Here is a 16,511-nt window from a genome sequence, read left to right as displayed (position 1 = left end):
CAGAGGGACTTATGGACTGTTCTTAATCAAGTAAGCAATGGAGCCAAGGTTAGAACCCAGTGATTTCCCTACTCTGTTTGTCTTGTTTATAATAATTCCTGGAAAACAACCTGATAAAATTTATTTAGTTCTTTGTGTAAAACATTTGGCTCCATAAGCACTGTTAGCACCACGTGGCCACCACCTATCATGGAAAGCATATTGTCTGATGTTGCCAGCTAAGGCTGGCAAGGCTTCACAGAGATTGCATCTTTTTTTTTTTTTTTCCCCAGTAGTCTTGGATCTCCCCTCCACTGGTCAAGAAATGATCTCATTAACTCACTTGATTTTTTTATTTTTTCTTTTACAACTTTCTTATATAATTTTGTGAGATCTTACTCCTGGTTTATAAATGAAGAAACTAAAGTTCAGAAAGACCAAGGAATTTGCTCATAGTTTCCTTTGTGTTGGGAGGAACTTTAATAATTGTGACTTAAGGCTATTTTATAGCATTGATAATGTTAGAGTTGGAAAGAACCTTGGAAATTGTTGTTCTTTTACTGTACATATTAGAAAACAAGGTCAAAGAAAGTAAATGGCTTATGCAGTTGATTATAGCAAATAAGCATATCTAAATATTTTAATCCCCCAACTTAAGACATTTTGGTTTGAGTTTTCTGATTAAATTAATTGCATGAATTTAGATTGATTGCCTTGATTTTTGCCGCTCTCCTTGGGTCCAGATGTTCTGTATTGCAGTATTCTCCTGTACTATCAGAATGTATTAAGGAAGTTACAGTTTAAATCACAAAACTCTAAGGTTGTATATAATTTCCTAAGTAGCAGAAATGATGCTTTTGTTAAAAACTTTTTCTTGCTTTGTTTTGTTTTCCATTCAATACGTAGTTTTTTGACCGTATAAAATTATTTGGAATGCCTGCTAAGCATCAGCCCGATCTGATATATCTTCGTTACGTGCCTCTCTGGAAAGTCCATATTTTCACAGTCATTCAGCTCACTTGTCTGGTTCTTTTGTGGGTGATAAAAGCTTCAGCTGCTGCGGTAGTTTTTCCCATGATGGTAAGGCTTTTTTTTTTAATCTTTTTCATACTTTGTCACTAATTAATAACACTCTATGTTTCAACAGTATTTTACTTTTCTCTTAGTAATATAATAACATACTAGTAATATTTGTATTTGAGAAAGGGAATAGCCCACCTTAAGTACCTTAGGTGTTAAAATATGAACTGGCCCTTTCGTAGCTATTAAACCATTCACTTTAGAAACTGAATTCGCTTGTTATTTTCCACATTTTTGTTTGTTTTTTAGTCCCTGGGCTACAGAACGTTGTTTTGTATTTTTAAACAATTTTAAAGTTTAGGACGTTTATGGAACAAAGATGATAATGAGATATAAAAAAGCAAAGCAGCTAGAACAGCATAGTTCTTTAACAAAATGTTTCAATACATCTTTCTCAGAAATTAACATCTAGAAATTAAAAAATAATAAAAATTTTAGGTAGTATTAAGAAGACAACATTGTTCACTAAATTATCACAGAATATTGAATTTTGCAAACAGAGAATATTCATCCTTCCGTAAATTCCATGTAAACACTGGTTATGTACTTGGCCACAGAGAAAGTCTTTAAAAATTAAGAAGCTATAAAAATTATGCAGGTAATTACATTTCCTGATCACAAATAAATTACAAATAAATAATGAAAAACACTAAATACATGTGAAGTATTTAGACATTAAATGCTGAAATAATCCCTGGGTTGAAAACTGAGTTAAAAAAAACATTGTGGGTATTGCAGCAGAGAATTTGGAACAAAGTCGATGAGATACATCTAAAGTTCATAAGGAAAATGTATACCCTTCACTACATATATTATTCAAGAAGACTTTTTAAAAAATGCAACCAAATTTTTTATTTGTAAAACTCAATAATGAATAAGCTCCTTTCAATTTGAGTAAAGAAGAAAAAAGGACAGGGCAAAATATATAAGATTAAGAAAGAGAAAAGAAATGTAATCACAGTAGTGGAAGAGATTTGAGGGGCTTTAAGAAGGTACTATATGAATCTATAGAAGTAAGTTTGTACATCTAGTGTGGAGGTTGACAAACTTTATTTCTGTAAAGTGTCAAATATTTTCAGCTTTGTAGATCACAAGATATATAGGCACTTCCTTAACAGGAGAGAAATTTCCACAATTTCTTATTGGTAAAATTTAAAAAGTAATTATACAGTTTTTTAAAATGAAAGACTACTAATGAGAAGAATATAATTCTTTTTCATTTGAGATATTTCACTGGGCTGAGGTTCAAAGTTAGTGTTCCCTATCATCAAATCAATTCCAAATGTGCATTTTTAAAAGCTTATTTTAGGTCACAGGCCATACAAAAGAGGTAGGGCAAGATTTAACCCAGGGGCTGTGGTTTGTTTACCGCTGGTCTAGAGAAGATGGGTTATTTCCATTCTATACATACATTTCCAAGAATTAGCCCAAAGAGAAATAGAAAATTTATGGATCTGTATAACTCAGTTGCATACAAGAGACTGGAAAAATGGCCAAAGATCTGCCCTTGGATCACAGGCCCAGCTGATTTTAAAGAACAGTTAATTTCAGTACTTCTGGAATTATTCTAGGAAAGGAAAGGAAGAGATGGAAAAGTCTGCATTTTTTTCTCATGAAATACTAGCAAGATCTTAATACCAAAGCCTAGTAAAGTTGTAAAAAGAGTGATGGTGACTTCTCACTTAACTAATATAAGTCCAAAAAATCTTAAGATATTAACAAATAAATTTTTGTGTTTCATTAAGTAAAATATTAAATAGAGTGTGATACTTCAGCAGCAAATAAAAAATACCAACATAATTAAAGATAGAAAGTCTTATAAAATTGTAGTCATTGTGCATAAAAATTTGTAAATAAATTCCAATATAGGGAAGCACACTGTTACTGTTGATATTTGATATGAACTGAAGGTTCTAACTGTGATAAAAGAATAATATAATATTTGTTATAAGGGAGAGGTAACATCATTTGTAGATAATATGATTGTTTGCCTGTTAACTCAAATAACTCAAATGAAAAAAGACTAAAAGCCCTAGTAGAATTAGCAAGAATTTTGTTAGAGTGGGTGGTTACAAGAAAACTGATTGGCGTACCAAAAGAAATTTATTATATGATAGCTTTGGATGCTGAAGGTTTGCAAGGAAGGTGTGGATGGGGCCATGCTCCCTTTGTAACCTGTAAGGGAACTCTTTTGCCTCTTCCTAGCTTCTAGTGGTTTGCTGAAAGTTTGGCATTGTGTTGCAACTGTGTAACTCCAAACTGGCACCTTGTGATGTGGTCTGTATATCACTGTGTCTTTATATGACCATTTTATTAAGACCCTGGGCATATTGTATTAGGAACCCACCCTACTCCAGTATGACCTCATCTTAATTATATCTCCAACAACCCTATTTCCAAATAAAATCATATTCTGAGGTATCAGGGGTTAGGATTTCAATGTATCTTTCATGGGGGACACAATTCAATCCATAATAATGTTGTGAAGTACATAAAATTTATATCTGAACAAAGAGGAAGATATATCATATTCTTTGTGCATACTTAGTATTGTAAAAATGTCACTTCCAAGTTTGAATTTTATGAATTTTATTTACATGTGTGTTTGTGTGTATTCGGAGAGGGTGTTGTCATTGTGAACTATATACATTGGGTATATAGTCTTAGAAGATTTGACTGTGTATGGGAGCTAAGGTTGCTTCTGTAACCGATACCATATTCAGAAAGAAACCATAAATGAATTGAAGATTTAAATGTTAAAATGTAGTAGAAATTTTTGAAAAATATTTATGTAGTCTAGTGATGGAGGGTAACCTTTTAAGAAGATAGGGTAACCCAGCTGTAAAGGAAAGATCTATTTGACCACATGATAATTAAATGTTTTATATGGGCATAGTAAAATCAGATTGTGAACTAGGAGAAAGTGTTTGTAACATACAGGGCAGATAAAATGCTTCTATCTGAACTACACAGAGCTCTTATGAACTCATGAATAAAAATCATAAAAGGCAATTGAAAACCAGGCAAAAGATAGTAATAAGGAAAATGGTAAGAAAAGAAGAAACCAGTGGACATTTGAAAACATCTTGAACCTTAGTAGCAGTTAAAGGAAAACAAATTAAAGTAATGGTGTATCTTTTTCACATATGTAATTGGAAGTCTAAAGCCATTATTGGCAAATGGGTTCTCTAATGAATAGCTCAAGAGATTTTTAAATTTATTTCAATTTGGGGGCGACTGGGTGTCTTAGTTGGTTAAGTGTCCTACTCTTGATTTTGGCTCAGGTCATGAGATGGAGCCCTACATTGGGCTTTGTGCTGGGCAGGAATGGAGCCTGCTTAACATTCTCTGTCTGTCCCCCCCCAACACACTCTCTCTCCTAAATAAATAAATAAATAAATATTTACACACACACACACACACACACACACATCTGCTTATATACTGTATATAGTTTAAGGTCATCATAAAAATTAATAATCTTGTACTGTGAAGATACCATGCTTAATCTGCTTTATAATTTTATGCAGAATGTATGGGATTTATATAGGAAGAGGTTAAAAATGCCATTTCTTTTATATGTTTTCTTTGAGCTGGAAGCTTGAAAGATAAATAAGTGACTCAGTTCCTTTGAAATAAGATGGTATATAAAGTGATTTTTTAAAAATTTACTTGAGAGAGAGGGGAGGAGGCAAGGAGGGACAGAGAGAGACTTTAATAGACTCCTTGCTGAGGGTCCCAGTCGGGGTTCGATCTCATGACCTGAGCCAAAACCAAGAGTCCTGATGGCTTAATCAGCTGCACCATGCAGGGGCCTCTGAAGTGATTTTTAAATAAAATACACTAAGTACTTTTTTGTTATTTGTGATTTGATACTTTTTCTCTCTTTAAATGACATAATTTGTATATTTTTAGATGTTACTTAATATGTTTCTCCCCCACTTTTTTAAGGTTCTTGCATTAGTCTTTGTACGCAAACTCATGGATCTGTGTTTCACAAAGAGAGAACTTAGTTGGCTTGATGATCTCATGCCAGAAAGTAAGAAAAAGAAAGAAGATGACAAAAAGAAAAAAGAGGAAGAGGTAAAAAGACCAGAATTTCAAATTTATGCTATTCACTTGTTTAATATTTCGTATCGAGTAGCTGGCCCTCTTGTGGTCACTTTACAGGAATCCACTCCTTTGATCCTCTTAAGAACCTTATTATTATGAAGTGTAGGTACTTCTATTATTCCCACTTTACAAATAAGGAAACTGAAGCATAGGTTAGTAGGGAACTGGTTTCAAACATTAGCTCTTAATCCATTTTACCAACTTAAGTTGCCCCTCTAAAGCCTTGACCCCAAAAAAAAAACTTTGAAAAATTACATATCACATGTGTACTTAATTTTAAAAGTGAGAGAATTTAGCAGTCTTTAAAACATAGGTGAAGCATAGGTAACACAAGCACATTAAATACATAAGCACATTTTACTGTACATTTTAATTTTAACATATACATAATGACAAAAAGGACTTTAAATTTAATCTTTTTACCGAAAGTAGTGTTAAACTGTAGTCTTAATTTGCAGTATTATGTACCATTAGTTATTTTGTATACAGAGATTTACATGAATATTTTATTCTGAATTTGATTTTTTAAATAACCAGCTCAATGCTGTTGCTTAGTAAAAAGGAAAAGTAGACATGTAGCAAGTTCACATGTAGCATAGATGATTGTATTGAGTACAATTTTAGTACCCGACTCCGTTTTCCCATTAGAATGAGAATATTGCTTGAAATTCAAAGATAAGAAGAAAGATATATATTTTAAATATTGTGGTCCTGTTTAAATAGGGATCTCAGCATTACTTTTCCCCCTAATTTTTGAGAGAAGGCAACATAATTTATACCTTATTATATTGTATAGTATTTATGGAAATGGATTTGTTAAAACTTAACTGGGTTTAGGCCTTGGTATTTTTTTTTTTTTTACATAGTTTGGATTGATTATTCAGCGCTAATTTATGGCACCAATTGCTGGTTTTTATTTTTTAACAGAAATTATGACTATTTAGGATACTAACTGAAATATGTGTAAATGTTTATGAGCTTTTGGTGAATTTTCAAAGAGGATGCAATTCATTCATAAAATACTTAGGTTAAAATTACCTGTTTATTATTTTCTGCATTAAGTTAGAATAAGGTTCAGTTTACATAGCAAAAGACAAAATTAAAGGAGGCCTCAACACAAGTGTTTATGCTCTCCTATAGAAGTCTTGAGAAGAGTGAGTGATCTGGTGTAATGGCTCCCCAGAGTTGTCTGGAGAGCCTGTGCCGCTTTCCCCCCAGCCTAGGCACACAGTTTCCAGTCTCAAAATAGCCTCATAGGTCAAAATGAATGCTGAGCCTGAGCTCTCATGCATTAAAGATGGCAGAAAGGATGGGGTGAGAAAGCAAAATGGGCTCTACCCTGCTATCCTTGTTTTTTAAGAAGTCTCCAGAAATGGCATCTACTAAGTTCTACTTGAATCTCATGGCCACGTGGAGTTACTACAAATGCTGAGAAGTTTAGCTGTGGTTTTATTTATTTTTTTAATGATTATTTTTTAAAAGCTGGGCATATTGTCACCTACAAGTAGTGGGATTTCTAGTGGTAAGAAAGAAGAGTGTAGATGTTCTCCCAGTCCATCCTGATGTGTCCCCAGTAATTACGATATCATGATTTTAGGTCATGTCTCCAGTATATGTTTTTCTCCACCTGGAGCAACATTTCTCCTCAGGGTTCATATTTCTGTGTTTGAGAAACTCTTGATTGACAGAATTGGATGGGCATCTAGTGGGCAGAGGTCTGGGGTGCTACTGAATATCCTATATATGCAAGACTTCACCTTACTATGAAGAATTGTTTGGCCCTAAATGTCAGTATTGCTGAGATTGAGAAACCCTGCCTCATCCAAATGAGGTTTTGCTTTATTGTATAGTAATGAAAGCCATCAGATTTTACAAAATTTTATCTTACTATATACTAATAATTGATAATAAAATTTATGTAAATTAGTTTTAACATAGTATTCATATAACTGAAAGAAATGAAAGTTATAACCATTTAAAATTTAGCCTTTACAAGTAGTTTTTTTTTGTGCTGTCAGTATGTGTTTATAGTTGTAAAAGGAATTTTTCAGTCATGACAAATATGTTTAAATATATTGTCAGTTTGGGTTTCTAATTCTTGAAGATGTTAGATATTAATTGGTCCTTGTGAAAATATTCTGGGAAAAGTAATTTTTTCATGTATGTGTTCTGAAGGAAGCTGAACGAATGCTTCAAGCTGATGATGACACTGTGCACCTTCCATTTGAAGGGGGAAGTCTCTTACAGATTCCAGTTAAGGCCCTAAAATATAGGTGAGATAAAACTTTATCTTGTAAAATGTGTTTTGTGTACATGTCAAGTACATGAATAAGCCATGATAATGCTTTGTTAAAGTAATGATCTCTGTTTAAAAAGATGACAAAACCAATACCTGGCCTAATGTCAACAACTAACGGGGGTCTTCGGGAATTTGAAAGGGAAATCTCATGGTCCTTCCCCTCACAGGTTTGTAGGCAGGAGGGAAGAAAAAGCTTGACTTGAACCAGAGCCTTAAACCAACTTCCATGCCAGGCAGACAAGAGTATTTGTCTTGCATCACTCCTGTTTGATTGAAGTTTAAAATCAGTATAGCTTTCCCTCTCTGTCCTTTATTAGGCCTGCATCAGTGTGTGCTGGAAAATTAACCTTTGTAACCCATTTTCTGTTAACTTTCCAAATTGTGACTTGACCATTGGCAGTGAGTGTGCTCCTATTATGAAAAAGTTGAGTTCCATATATAGCTTATTATGTATTACTTTGTTGATTTACATGTAAATTTAAGAACTAAAGACAGTGGTAAATTCTTGTTTACCTTTTTGTAGTTTTAAAAGATTAAAAACCTACATTATTTATGTACATATCTGATTCCTAGTTCCACATTTTTTCTATTTCTAATTAGCTATTGATAGTAGAAAAGTCAGTTTTAGAATGTATGTATATACATTCCTTCTCTGACCAGTTAATGGAAAAGGTTTGTTGGTATTTATTAACTTTGGGTTTGTTTTCATTTTTAATGAATCTTTATAGTTTTTACAGAGGTCTTACTTAGACTTGTACATGTTGATTAGTTTTGATAAATGAATTCATCAAGTAATATTCCTTTATACTTTTTACTATTAATTTTCATCATTGGTATTACTCTGTGTCACCTTTCAAATCTTTCTTATATAATATACTTTAAACTAAATGCCAAATACAGACATCTTAATATAATGCTTGGCTTTGCTGGATTCTATAAATGTTCATTAAACGAGTTAATATATTAACTTTGTTGAACTTAAAAAAAGAGTATAGGAACTGCCATGATGGTTATTACTGACTCATCAATTTGTTGAGATTATTTGTCACTTAGTTTCTATAGGTCCTGCATTATCACTTTCTCAGTGTGATTATACACAGGCCTTGACAAATTTAAGTGGAATGTATACTTACACAATCTGATGTTTAACAAAAAGAATGATTATCTCTATTTACTTTTGTCTGTTTAAGTGATGACATAGGCCAAGATAAAGGCTGCTTTGCTTAAAATTTGGACATTAAAGAATGCCAGCAATTGGCTGACCTGTTTATCTGTCCTAATTTAAAATCTTAAGTAGCTTTGGGTTACTTGCCATGAAAATCAAATGAGATAATAAAGAAAAACATTGGGAAACTATAAAACTCCATAAAATATGAAAGTAATTGATTTAATATAGACAGATTTTTTTTCCCCCCATCTCGTTTTATTTTGGGGAAGAAAACAAAATGTACTATTATTTAATAAAAAGGTCTTGATTTCTGCTAATGGGAAAGTTCTTAGAGGGGGACATTTGAAGCTAGAAAGTGCTTCAGGAATGTCTCTCTTCAGTTATTTGAAGTTGGCAACCAGCCACAGAAACATTTACTCAAGAGTAGATAGTTTCCAGTTGGTGGACTCTGTCCTTGTGAATCTGAGCATTCAAATTTTGTACATTTTAAAATAAACTGACCTGGTAAACCACCTTTTCTAGAGATTCTGCAGGGACATGTCACATTTCTCAGAAGCCTTATTATATTTTAAACGACATTTGGATTTAAGATGTGAACAAAGCTAACACTCTAAAATTACTGCCATTTAGTTATTTATCATGTAGCTGCCATTGCATTGTGAACTTAAGGCCTAATTTGACATTTGTATTTGTCACTTGTATGAATGAAATATTACTCTTCTGGGGAGGAAAAAGGACTTGCAAATATATTTCTATTAACTTCATAGTTAATAACTGACAACCTTGAGTCCAAAATTATTTATGGATATCATCATTTTTGAATTTGCGGTCTCAAAGGAATTTTGCAATATTTTATAAAGACAGGGTACGATTACATTTATCCCTTACAATGAAAGGACAGTATTTTGTTCTTTTGATTCTGATTTTGATAAATTTGATCGGCTTACACTTTGAAACTAAAACGTGAATGTCAGCTAAAAGTGATATATTACAAGTCTGTTTTTGTGTTATCTGTTCAAATATTTTCAGAACTGTTTTTATTTTTAAAGTGTCGCCTTTTCCATCATTCATTTTAATGATTTTTTTTAACTATTAAAAACTAGTTTTTGGTTTTTTTTTTAAAGCATGATCTTAAGTTTTCTTTATGTGCTTTGGATCTCTAGTTGATGAGGTTGAAATTTATCCTAGTTATAAAAGTTTTCTAATTGACTGAGGCTGTATTTTTTTTATATGTAATGTATTCTTTTGTTATTTCAATAATATGCGTATAGCCAAGATGATCATCTTTGGGCTTCACTGCCAATTTAATTAGTCTTAACTCCTAGTTTTGGTTATATAGAAGGATGTAATTCCCCATGAAACCAGAATTCCGAAATTCTGATGTTTTGCTAGACCTTGGTTTAAATGCATGACAAAGAGTTTTCTCAATTTTAAAATTGATGAAGACAAATATTGATAAAGAGTGACAATATTAATGCTTTTGCAAGTACTGAATACTAACCAAAAAGTGTATTTGTTCTTCAGTGTTGATCCCTCAGTTGTTAACATATCAGATGAAATGGCCAAAACTGCACAGTGGAAGGCACTTTCCATGAATACTGAGAATACCAAAGTAACCAGATCTAGCACGAGGTAGCTGTAACTCTTTACGCATTTTCTAACTTGTAGCCAATTTTTAATCGACTTATGGGTAGATAGCTATTTCATAAAACCATTAAATGTAACTCAATTTGCATAAGTTATATTCTCTTAACAAAACCAGCCTTCTTCTTTTCTTCCCCTCTTCCTTTTATTTGTCTATCCATCATTTTGCCGAATACTGGAAATCAGATATAAGTGCTGATTGGTTACTTTTTAAATTCATAATTGCCTATTTCCAAAAAGAATTTGAGCCATTTTATAATAAAAATGAATATATACATATGGCAGTATGCAATAAGTATATAAAATATAAAAACTATATAAAAGATAATTACTAGGGGTTATATAAATACTCTTTAAGTGAACAGTACCTCAATCATGCTTTCTGATGGTCCGAGAAAAAAGATAGACATGACTGTTTTCCTTGTTTTGCTTTAGCCTGGCATTTCTTCAGATGAGATAAACATTTTCCTAGAAGATAGTTGGAAGAAATTTTTAATCCATGGATATAAAACGCCATTTAGTTTTATAATGGACCACGTATTCCATGACAATTTTTATAACTTCTCTCTTAGATTTCTTGTTAGGAATCCATTTTTTTTTTTCTTTTACGCTTACTTCCAAGGCCTGAATCTAAGGGATTCTAGTTTGATAACCGTTACTACTTTAATCCCTTGGGTCTGTGGAGAAATGAGGTATTATCCTGTAGTGCATGCAGTCATTCATATTGCACAAATACTCTGTGTGCACTTTGTGTCAGACACTGTTGGGTGTCTGTATACTCTGCTTGGACATCAGATCAAAACTTTTTTCTGGGCAAATGGTCACTGGCTGCTTCTGATTGATTAGTTACTGTCTTTCTGGCCACTGTCTTTTGATAGTAATTAGTTAGGTTTTATTCATTCCTTCCTCACCTCTTCTTAGAGCTTTGTTCCTACTTAATGTCTATTATCCCCCCCAACTTTTTTTTTTTTTTTTTTTTGTTAAATCATTTCTTGCTTTCTGATTTTTTAAGCTGGACTATTTCCCTTTTTCTGTCTTTGATCTTAAAAGTTTTTAAAAATTAACTCTTTGTCATTTTGATTATTCCATACGGCTAGAATTTAGTTTAATGCTCTTTTTACTCTTAATAATTTTTCACACTTTGTCAGCACTTGTGGCCCAGATTATTAGTATAGTTGCAAATGTAAAGACTTTATAATAATATTATTGTATATTATACAATAATATAAAAGTATCTTTTATGCTTCTGCCTTTCATTGAGGTTGCCCCTCAATTCCAAATTACAGGGGAAGAAAAACAGTGTATAGGTTATGTCATTTAACAGAAAAAAATGTTTGGAGGTCCTTCCTTCAGTCTTGTCTGGAGAAGGCAGCAAACCAGTGTGGTGTTGAAAAGTTTTTTCAAAACACAGATATTCATGTGTTACAATTAAATTAGTCACTTAAATCCATGGACATGAAATCATTGTATTTGATATAAATTCAAAAATATAGAATATATGTGTTTTGATTTTTTATTAGTAAACCAAATTTGGTGAGAGAAAGTTTATAAATTTGTTAATATTTTGCAGGAAATTATTTGATGCTTATCTATATTAACAAGCTTTTTTAATGGATTTGTCAGTGAAATGTTACATGCTACAACTGTTTATTTATAAAATAAAACTAATAAATCAGACTTAGTCATATAATGACTAATTTTAAGAAACTCCTCTTCAGTTGTAAAAAAAAAAACCATGAATTTCATTGGCAAGCATATCCATTAAAAAAACTAAGAATTTTTAATATTTGTCTTTCCAATCAAATTTATTGGTAGGAAAAGAAAGCAGTAAAATAATAATAGTGAATCATATGTTTATAGTATTAATAGTAATTTCAAAAGGCTTAAAACACTTAGGTTGGCCATTTTTTGAAAGTAATAAGAATCATTTATTCTCATTCCTTGTTTTAAATAGCCCTGAAAAACCTATGAGTGTGAAAATAAATCTTGAAGACGAACCAACAAAGAAATACATGGATGCTGAAACTTCGTTATAGAATTGAACCAAGAGGAATTATATATATAGCTATACAGATATATATTTTATTTATATATATATATGCATATATATATATATAAAATGTGTGTATTTCATGTCATTATATATAACAATATTGTAAGTCATGCTGTTTATGCGTGGCTCCTGGGTTTTTGAAGTAGTGTCTAAAGTTTGTTAGGAACACCATGGAGACTGTGTATATAATGAAATGGTCTCTTAGAAATGAGGTACATGGTTCTTACTATTCAAATATTTATTCTGTTGAAAAAAAAATTTCTGTTCTGCAGTAGAAAGATGTGGGGAAATGCATTCAATCTCCTTTTCCTTTTAATCTATTTGTTCATCAGTGGTAATTCATACCAACCTTACGTGATGTACTTTGTCCATATATTTATAATTTTTACTTGAGCTACTAAAAATTTTTACATATTATTTCACTTTTGTTAGTTCTTTATGGGAAGAACAGGGAGTCTTTATGCCATTGTTGTGGACAAATGGTAACATGTCATGGCTTCTCTGTATGTATGTTTCATTTATGCAGATGTCCATCATGTTTCACAAGCAGTGGAGAGTTTTTGGCTCTAACGGTAGAACAATAGAAACTGTCTAGATAAGAACTATAGTCTTGACCTTTGTGTCTTTAAAATTTATTTTAAATCTTAAAAAATGTCCACATCCAGGTTTCTATTCGAATAGGCAAGTAAAATTGCAGGTGATTTTATAATTTAACCCCATACCAGTCATAACTTTATGGATTTTAGAAGCTGTAAAATGCCAGTTGATAATAGTTAAATTTTGTTGCCTTTGTAGAATTTTTTTTTGAATCCTAATGCTTTATAAGAGCCCAGAATGCTTCCTCTGTTCTCTGCCTTTGCTGTCTTTTACTTAAAATATGGTTAAGTTTATATCAGGTTCAAGCTCTTGATTATTTTTCTGTTACAAGTAATACGACTAAATAATCAGGAATCACAATTCTCCTAATGGGTTTATGATCAGTATTACTTTATTCTAAAGAATTACCTTTCATTTTCTTGTTTACGTTGTTATTCTTTCTATGGTATAGATAATATTTAATAGATTGTTATCTGTGATCTATTATAAACTATTTTATTTATTTTCATTGATATGATACTTAGCTATATAAACATTTGAAAAGGTAGCAAATACAGAATAATTTAAATTGTTAATGTAAATAGTTGGTGCTCACTTGCATTTATGGTTTATTATCTTTGAAAGCAGTTGACAGATTTTACATCTTTGATATAAAGCACTGCCATATTTGTATTTTAAAAGGAATTTAAACATTTTATGTATAGCTCAGATTGATGGCATTCTTTCTAGTTTGTGTTAGTATTTGTTATTTAGTTTCTGCTTTTCTGAGCTATTTTTAACTTCTAGCAAATCTTTTTAGTCATCTTTTATAAACTCTTCTCTCTACATGAAATAAATGTTATTCTTGTTAAGCCTGTAGGACTGGATGAATGGGGTTGTGAAAGTGATTTGGCAAGAGGATAATTTACGAAAAAATGAGTATTGAGAAGCCACAGAAATACCGAAATTGTAACATGAATATTAGGATGAACATTTTAATGAAATTCCAATGCTCCCTTTAAACATTTGTAATTAAAGTTCAAAAGTAGGAACAGTTGATCTTATAGAGGATCATGAGGAATGCCAAAAGCTGGTATTTTAGCAATTCTGAAGTGTTTTGAATCCATTGTAAACTGCTCGGTAGCTGATATAATTTCTCCATCTGAGACCATATTATCAGATTCTAGTTAAAGAATTCGACTTCTGCCTCAAATGAGAAGTTGGAAATGTAGCTACTTTTCTTTAGAAAATAGAGCCGGCATCATTTGGTACTGCCAGAAAAAGAGTTAGACTCTATTGACAATTGATAATCGAGTATTACCCACGGTGCTTATTATTTTTTATGAGCTTCCACTGGAATGATTCCTATTATTCGTAGCAGCATAATCATTTCCAAAGACCCCAGTATTTGCTGCTATATTTTGTAAACTCCCCTGGTGTACCCGAACAAGGGGATTTCCTCACATCATTTCTTTGTGTCTAGACATCATAGGGTTAACAGATGTGCTTATTTTACAGGAAGGGATTTTAAAATTTAAACTGAGAACTACCTGGGATCATAGTGTTTCTGTGATTTTATTTAATTATGTATAGTAATTGTCCCGTGCCAGGAAAACCAAGACTTGCAAAATACTTTGCACTCAAAATGTTTTCACTGTTTCTAATTGTTAATGGTTTCTGCTTTCTTTTGACTACTTGACTTACAAAATGATCTGATACGACTCCTCCATTGAAGAGCAAAGGTAACTCATGTTTATTAAGTAATTAACTGCTTGTTCTACATGGTTATAGTATTTTTCCACTATTTAAAAAAAAATAACAATCATGGCTAGTGTTCATTGCAAGACAGTGAAAAATATAATTTCCTACATACATTCATTTTTAAATGTTGCCTTAAATAGGTATAAATGAGCAGTAATTGCAGTGTACTGATTTACCTCAAGGTGCAAAATAATTAAACCTGTACATATTCCATTTACAAAATAAATTAGTATCAACAGCCCTGCACTTTCTTAGATGCCTTGGTTTCCAGGATGGAGCTTAGTGCTACTGAATACCCTGGCTACAGAGCCACCTCAGGATATTCTTCTCTCCGCCCTATCTTATTTATTTATAGATGTCTGTTTACAGAGACTATAATAAATCCTGATGTTGACCGTCTGAAATTTACCTTCTTTTGAATGCTATTTCACTCTAAAATAGCAGCTTTTGAGAAAACAATGAACGAACTTCCTTATGAAAAAAGGATGATTCTTTCTATTCTCTTATATTAGATACGCTGAAGTGAAGCCCACAGTCTTTCGTGTGTGTGTGTGTGTCTGTGTGTGTGTGTGTATGTGTGTGGTGTAAGAGAGAGAGAGAAAAAATGATGTTTAAAATCTTAAATCTCTTCAGTTGTTGAAAAAAGCTGTGGCATATCCATGTTCATATTTGCCAAGTCTTTGTAAAACATGATGTGCTAATGCATGTATTTATAAAGCAGGTTTCTTTACCACTCAAAATTACTGATTTTTGTTTTCTCCATCCAAAAAGCATTTGTTTCTTCCTCATGCTTCAAGTTTATGTATGTATATAATAGCTTTCTAAGTTTTTCCTTTCACAAAGACAGGTTCAGAATTCTGTAAAACATAAAATGGTTTCTGAAACTGAGGTATTACACCAGAGCTTGCTGTATTTCAAGGATCATATCATGTGCATCAGTTCCTTAAATGTGCTCAACATGTGAATCCTGTTTTAAAGTGCTCAGATTTTGGATGTGTAAGCCATTGATATAACATTGTAATTCAAAAATGTTTAAATTAAATAACTTAATGTTTTAAATTTATTTATGTAGATTACATCATTGTTAATCATATATAATACAAATGTGTGAAATGTTTTTTGGTTTAGTCCAACAATTATTTATTTTTTAGAAAGTAAGCTTAAAGATTTTAAGGACATTGAAAATTAAAATAGTGTTCAAAATTCAAAATTTGGCAATTTTAATGTAAAGTTGGTTCTTTTCTAACATTATCAGAAAGTAATATAAGTATCGATAATAGGAAAACATATAGTTGGAAATGGAATCATCTAAAGGTCATTTTAAAACTTTAATTAGCACATACTGACTTCTACAGTTGACTTATAGTAATTGTTAAACCCCAGTGGTTTTTTAATCAGATTTTATGCATTGATTGATTTTTGTGTTGTGGCTTTTCTTTTGTTGCTTTAATATTAAAAATCTGGGGGGATTTTTGTTTGTTTTGTAGGGGGTTATCTTCCAATGTTTACTATGTTTGAATAAATAGAAATTGAATTTTAATTGTTCATTTATATAGTATTTGATAGCTTGGTATAATTTCACAGTACAGTTCTAATTTTTATGACTTTTATAATTACAATGATAATATTTTCTTTTGTAATAAAATCCAAGGTAAATTAAACATTTAAAATGTAGAACTGGTATTTTTCATTTATATGAAGTACAGGTCTCTACCAAGTCTATAATGTGAACAATTCTGCCTTTCAAATTTGTTTCATAACTGTTAGAAGAAAACTATTTTTTAGAGATGTTATTGAAGTTGAGAGAGCAATAAAAGTCTACTGAATTAGTTGTTGGA

The 16,511-nt window shown here is 31.7% G+C and overlaps 1 protein-coding gene across 5 annotated transcripts in view; it reads left to right on the top strand.

Moving 5' to 3' along the window:
• The window catches only part of SLC4A7 (solute carrier family 4 member 7), a 101,823-nt gene extending 85,312 nt beyond the window's left edge, over positions 1–16,511 (top strand). For 4 of the 5 annotated variants that reach the window (XM_032861002.1, XM_032861006.1, XM_032861004.1 and 1 more), the window contains 5 exons: positions 886–1,059; positions 5,011–5,142; positions 7,348–7,445; positions 10,164–10,271; positions 12,238–16,511. In XM_032861002.1, coding sequence (XP_032716893.1) covers positions 886–1,059; positions 5,011–5,142; positions 7,348–7,445; positions 10,164–10,271; positions 12,238–12,319 — 594 coding nt within the window. In that variant the 3' untranslated portion in view covers positions 12,320–16,511. The remainder of the gene's footprint in view (positions 1–885; positions 1,060–5,010; positions 5,143–7,347; positions 7,446–10,163; positions 10,272–12,237) is intronic. The other variant, XM_032861005.1, reaches the window with a different exon arrangement.

This window comes from Lontra canadensis, unplaced genomic scaffold, assembly GCF_010015895.1.
Source record: "Lontra canadensis isolate GAN:19392208 unplaced genomic scaffold, GSC_riverotter_1.0 scaffold20, whole genome shotgun sequence".
In the NCBI taxonomy this organism is placed as follows: Eukaryota; Metazoa; Chordata; class Mammalia; order Carnivora; family Mustelidae; genus Lontra; species Lontra canadensis.
This window is presented reverse-complemented; position numbering and strand designations above follow the sequence as displayed.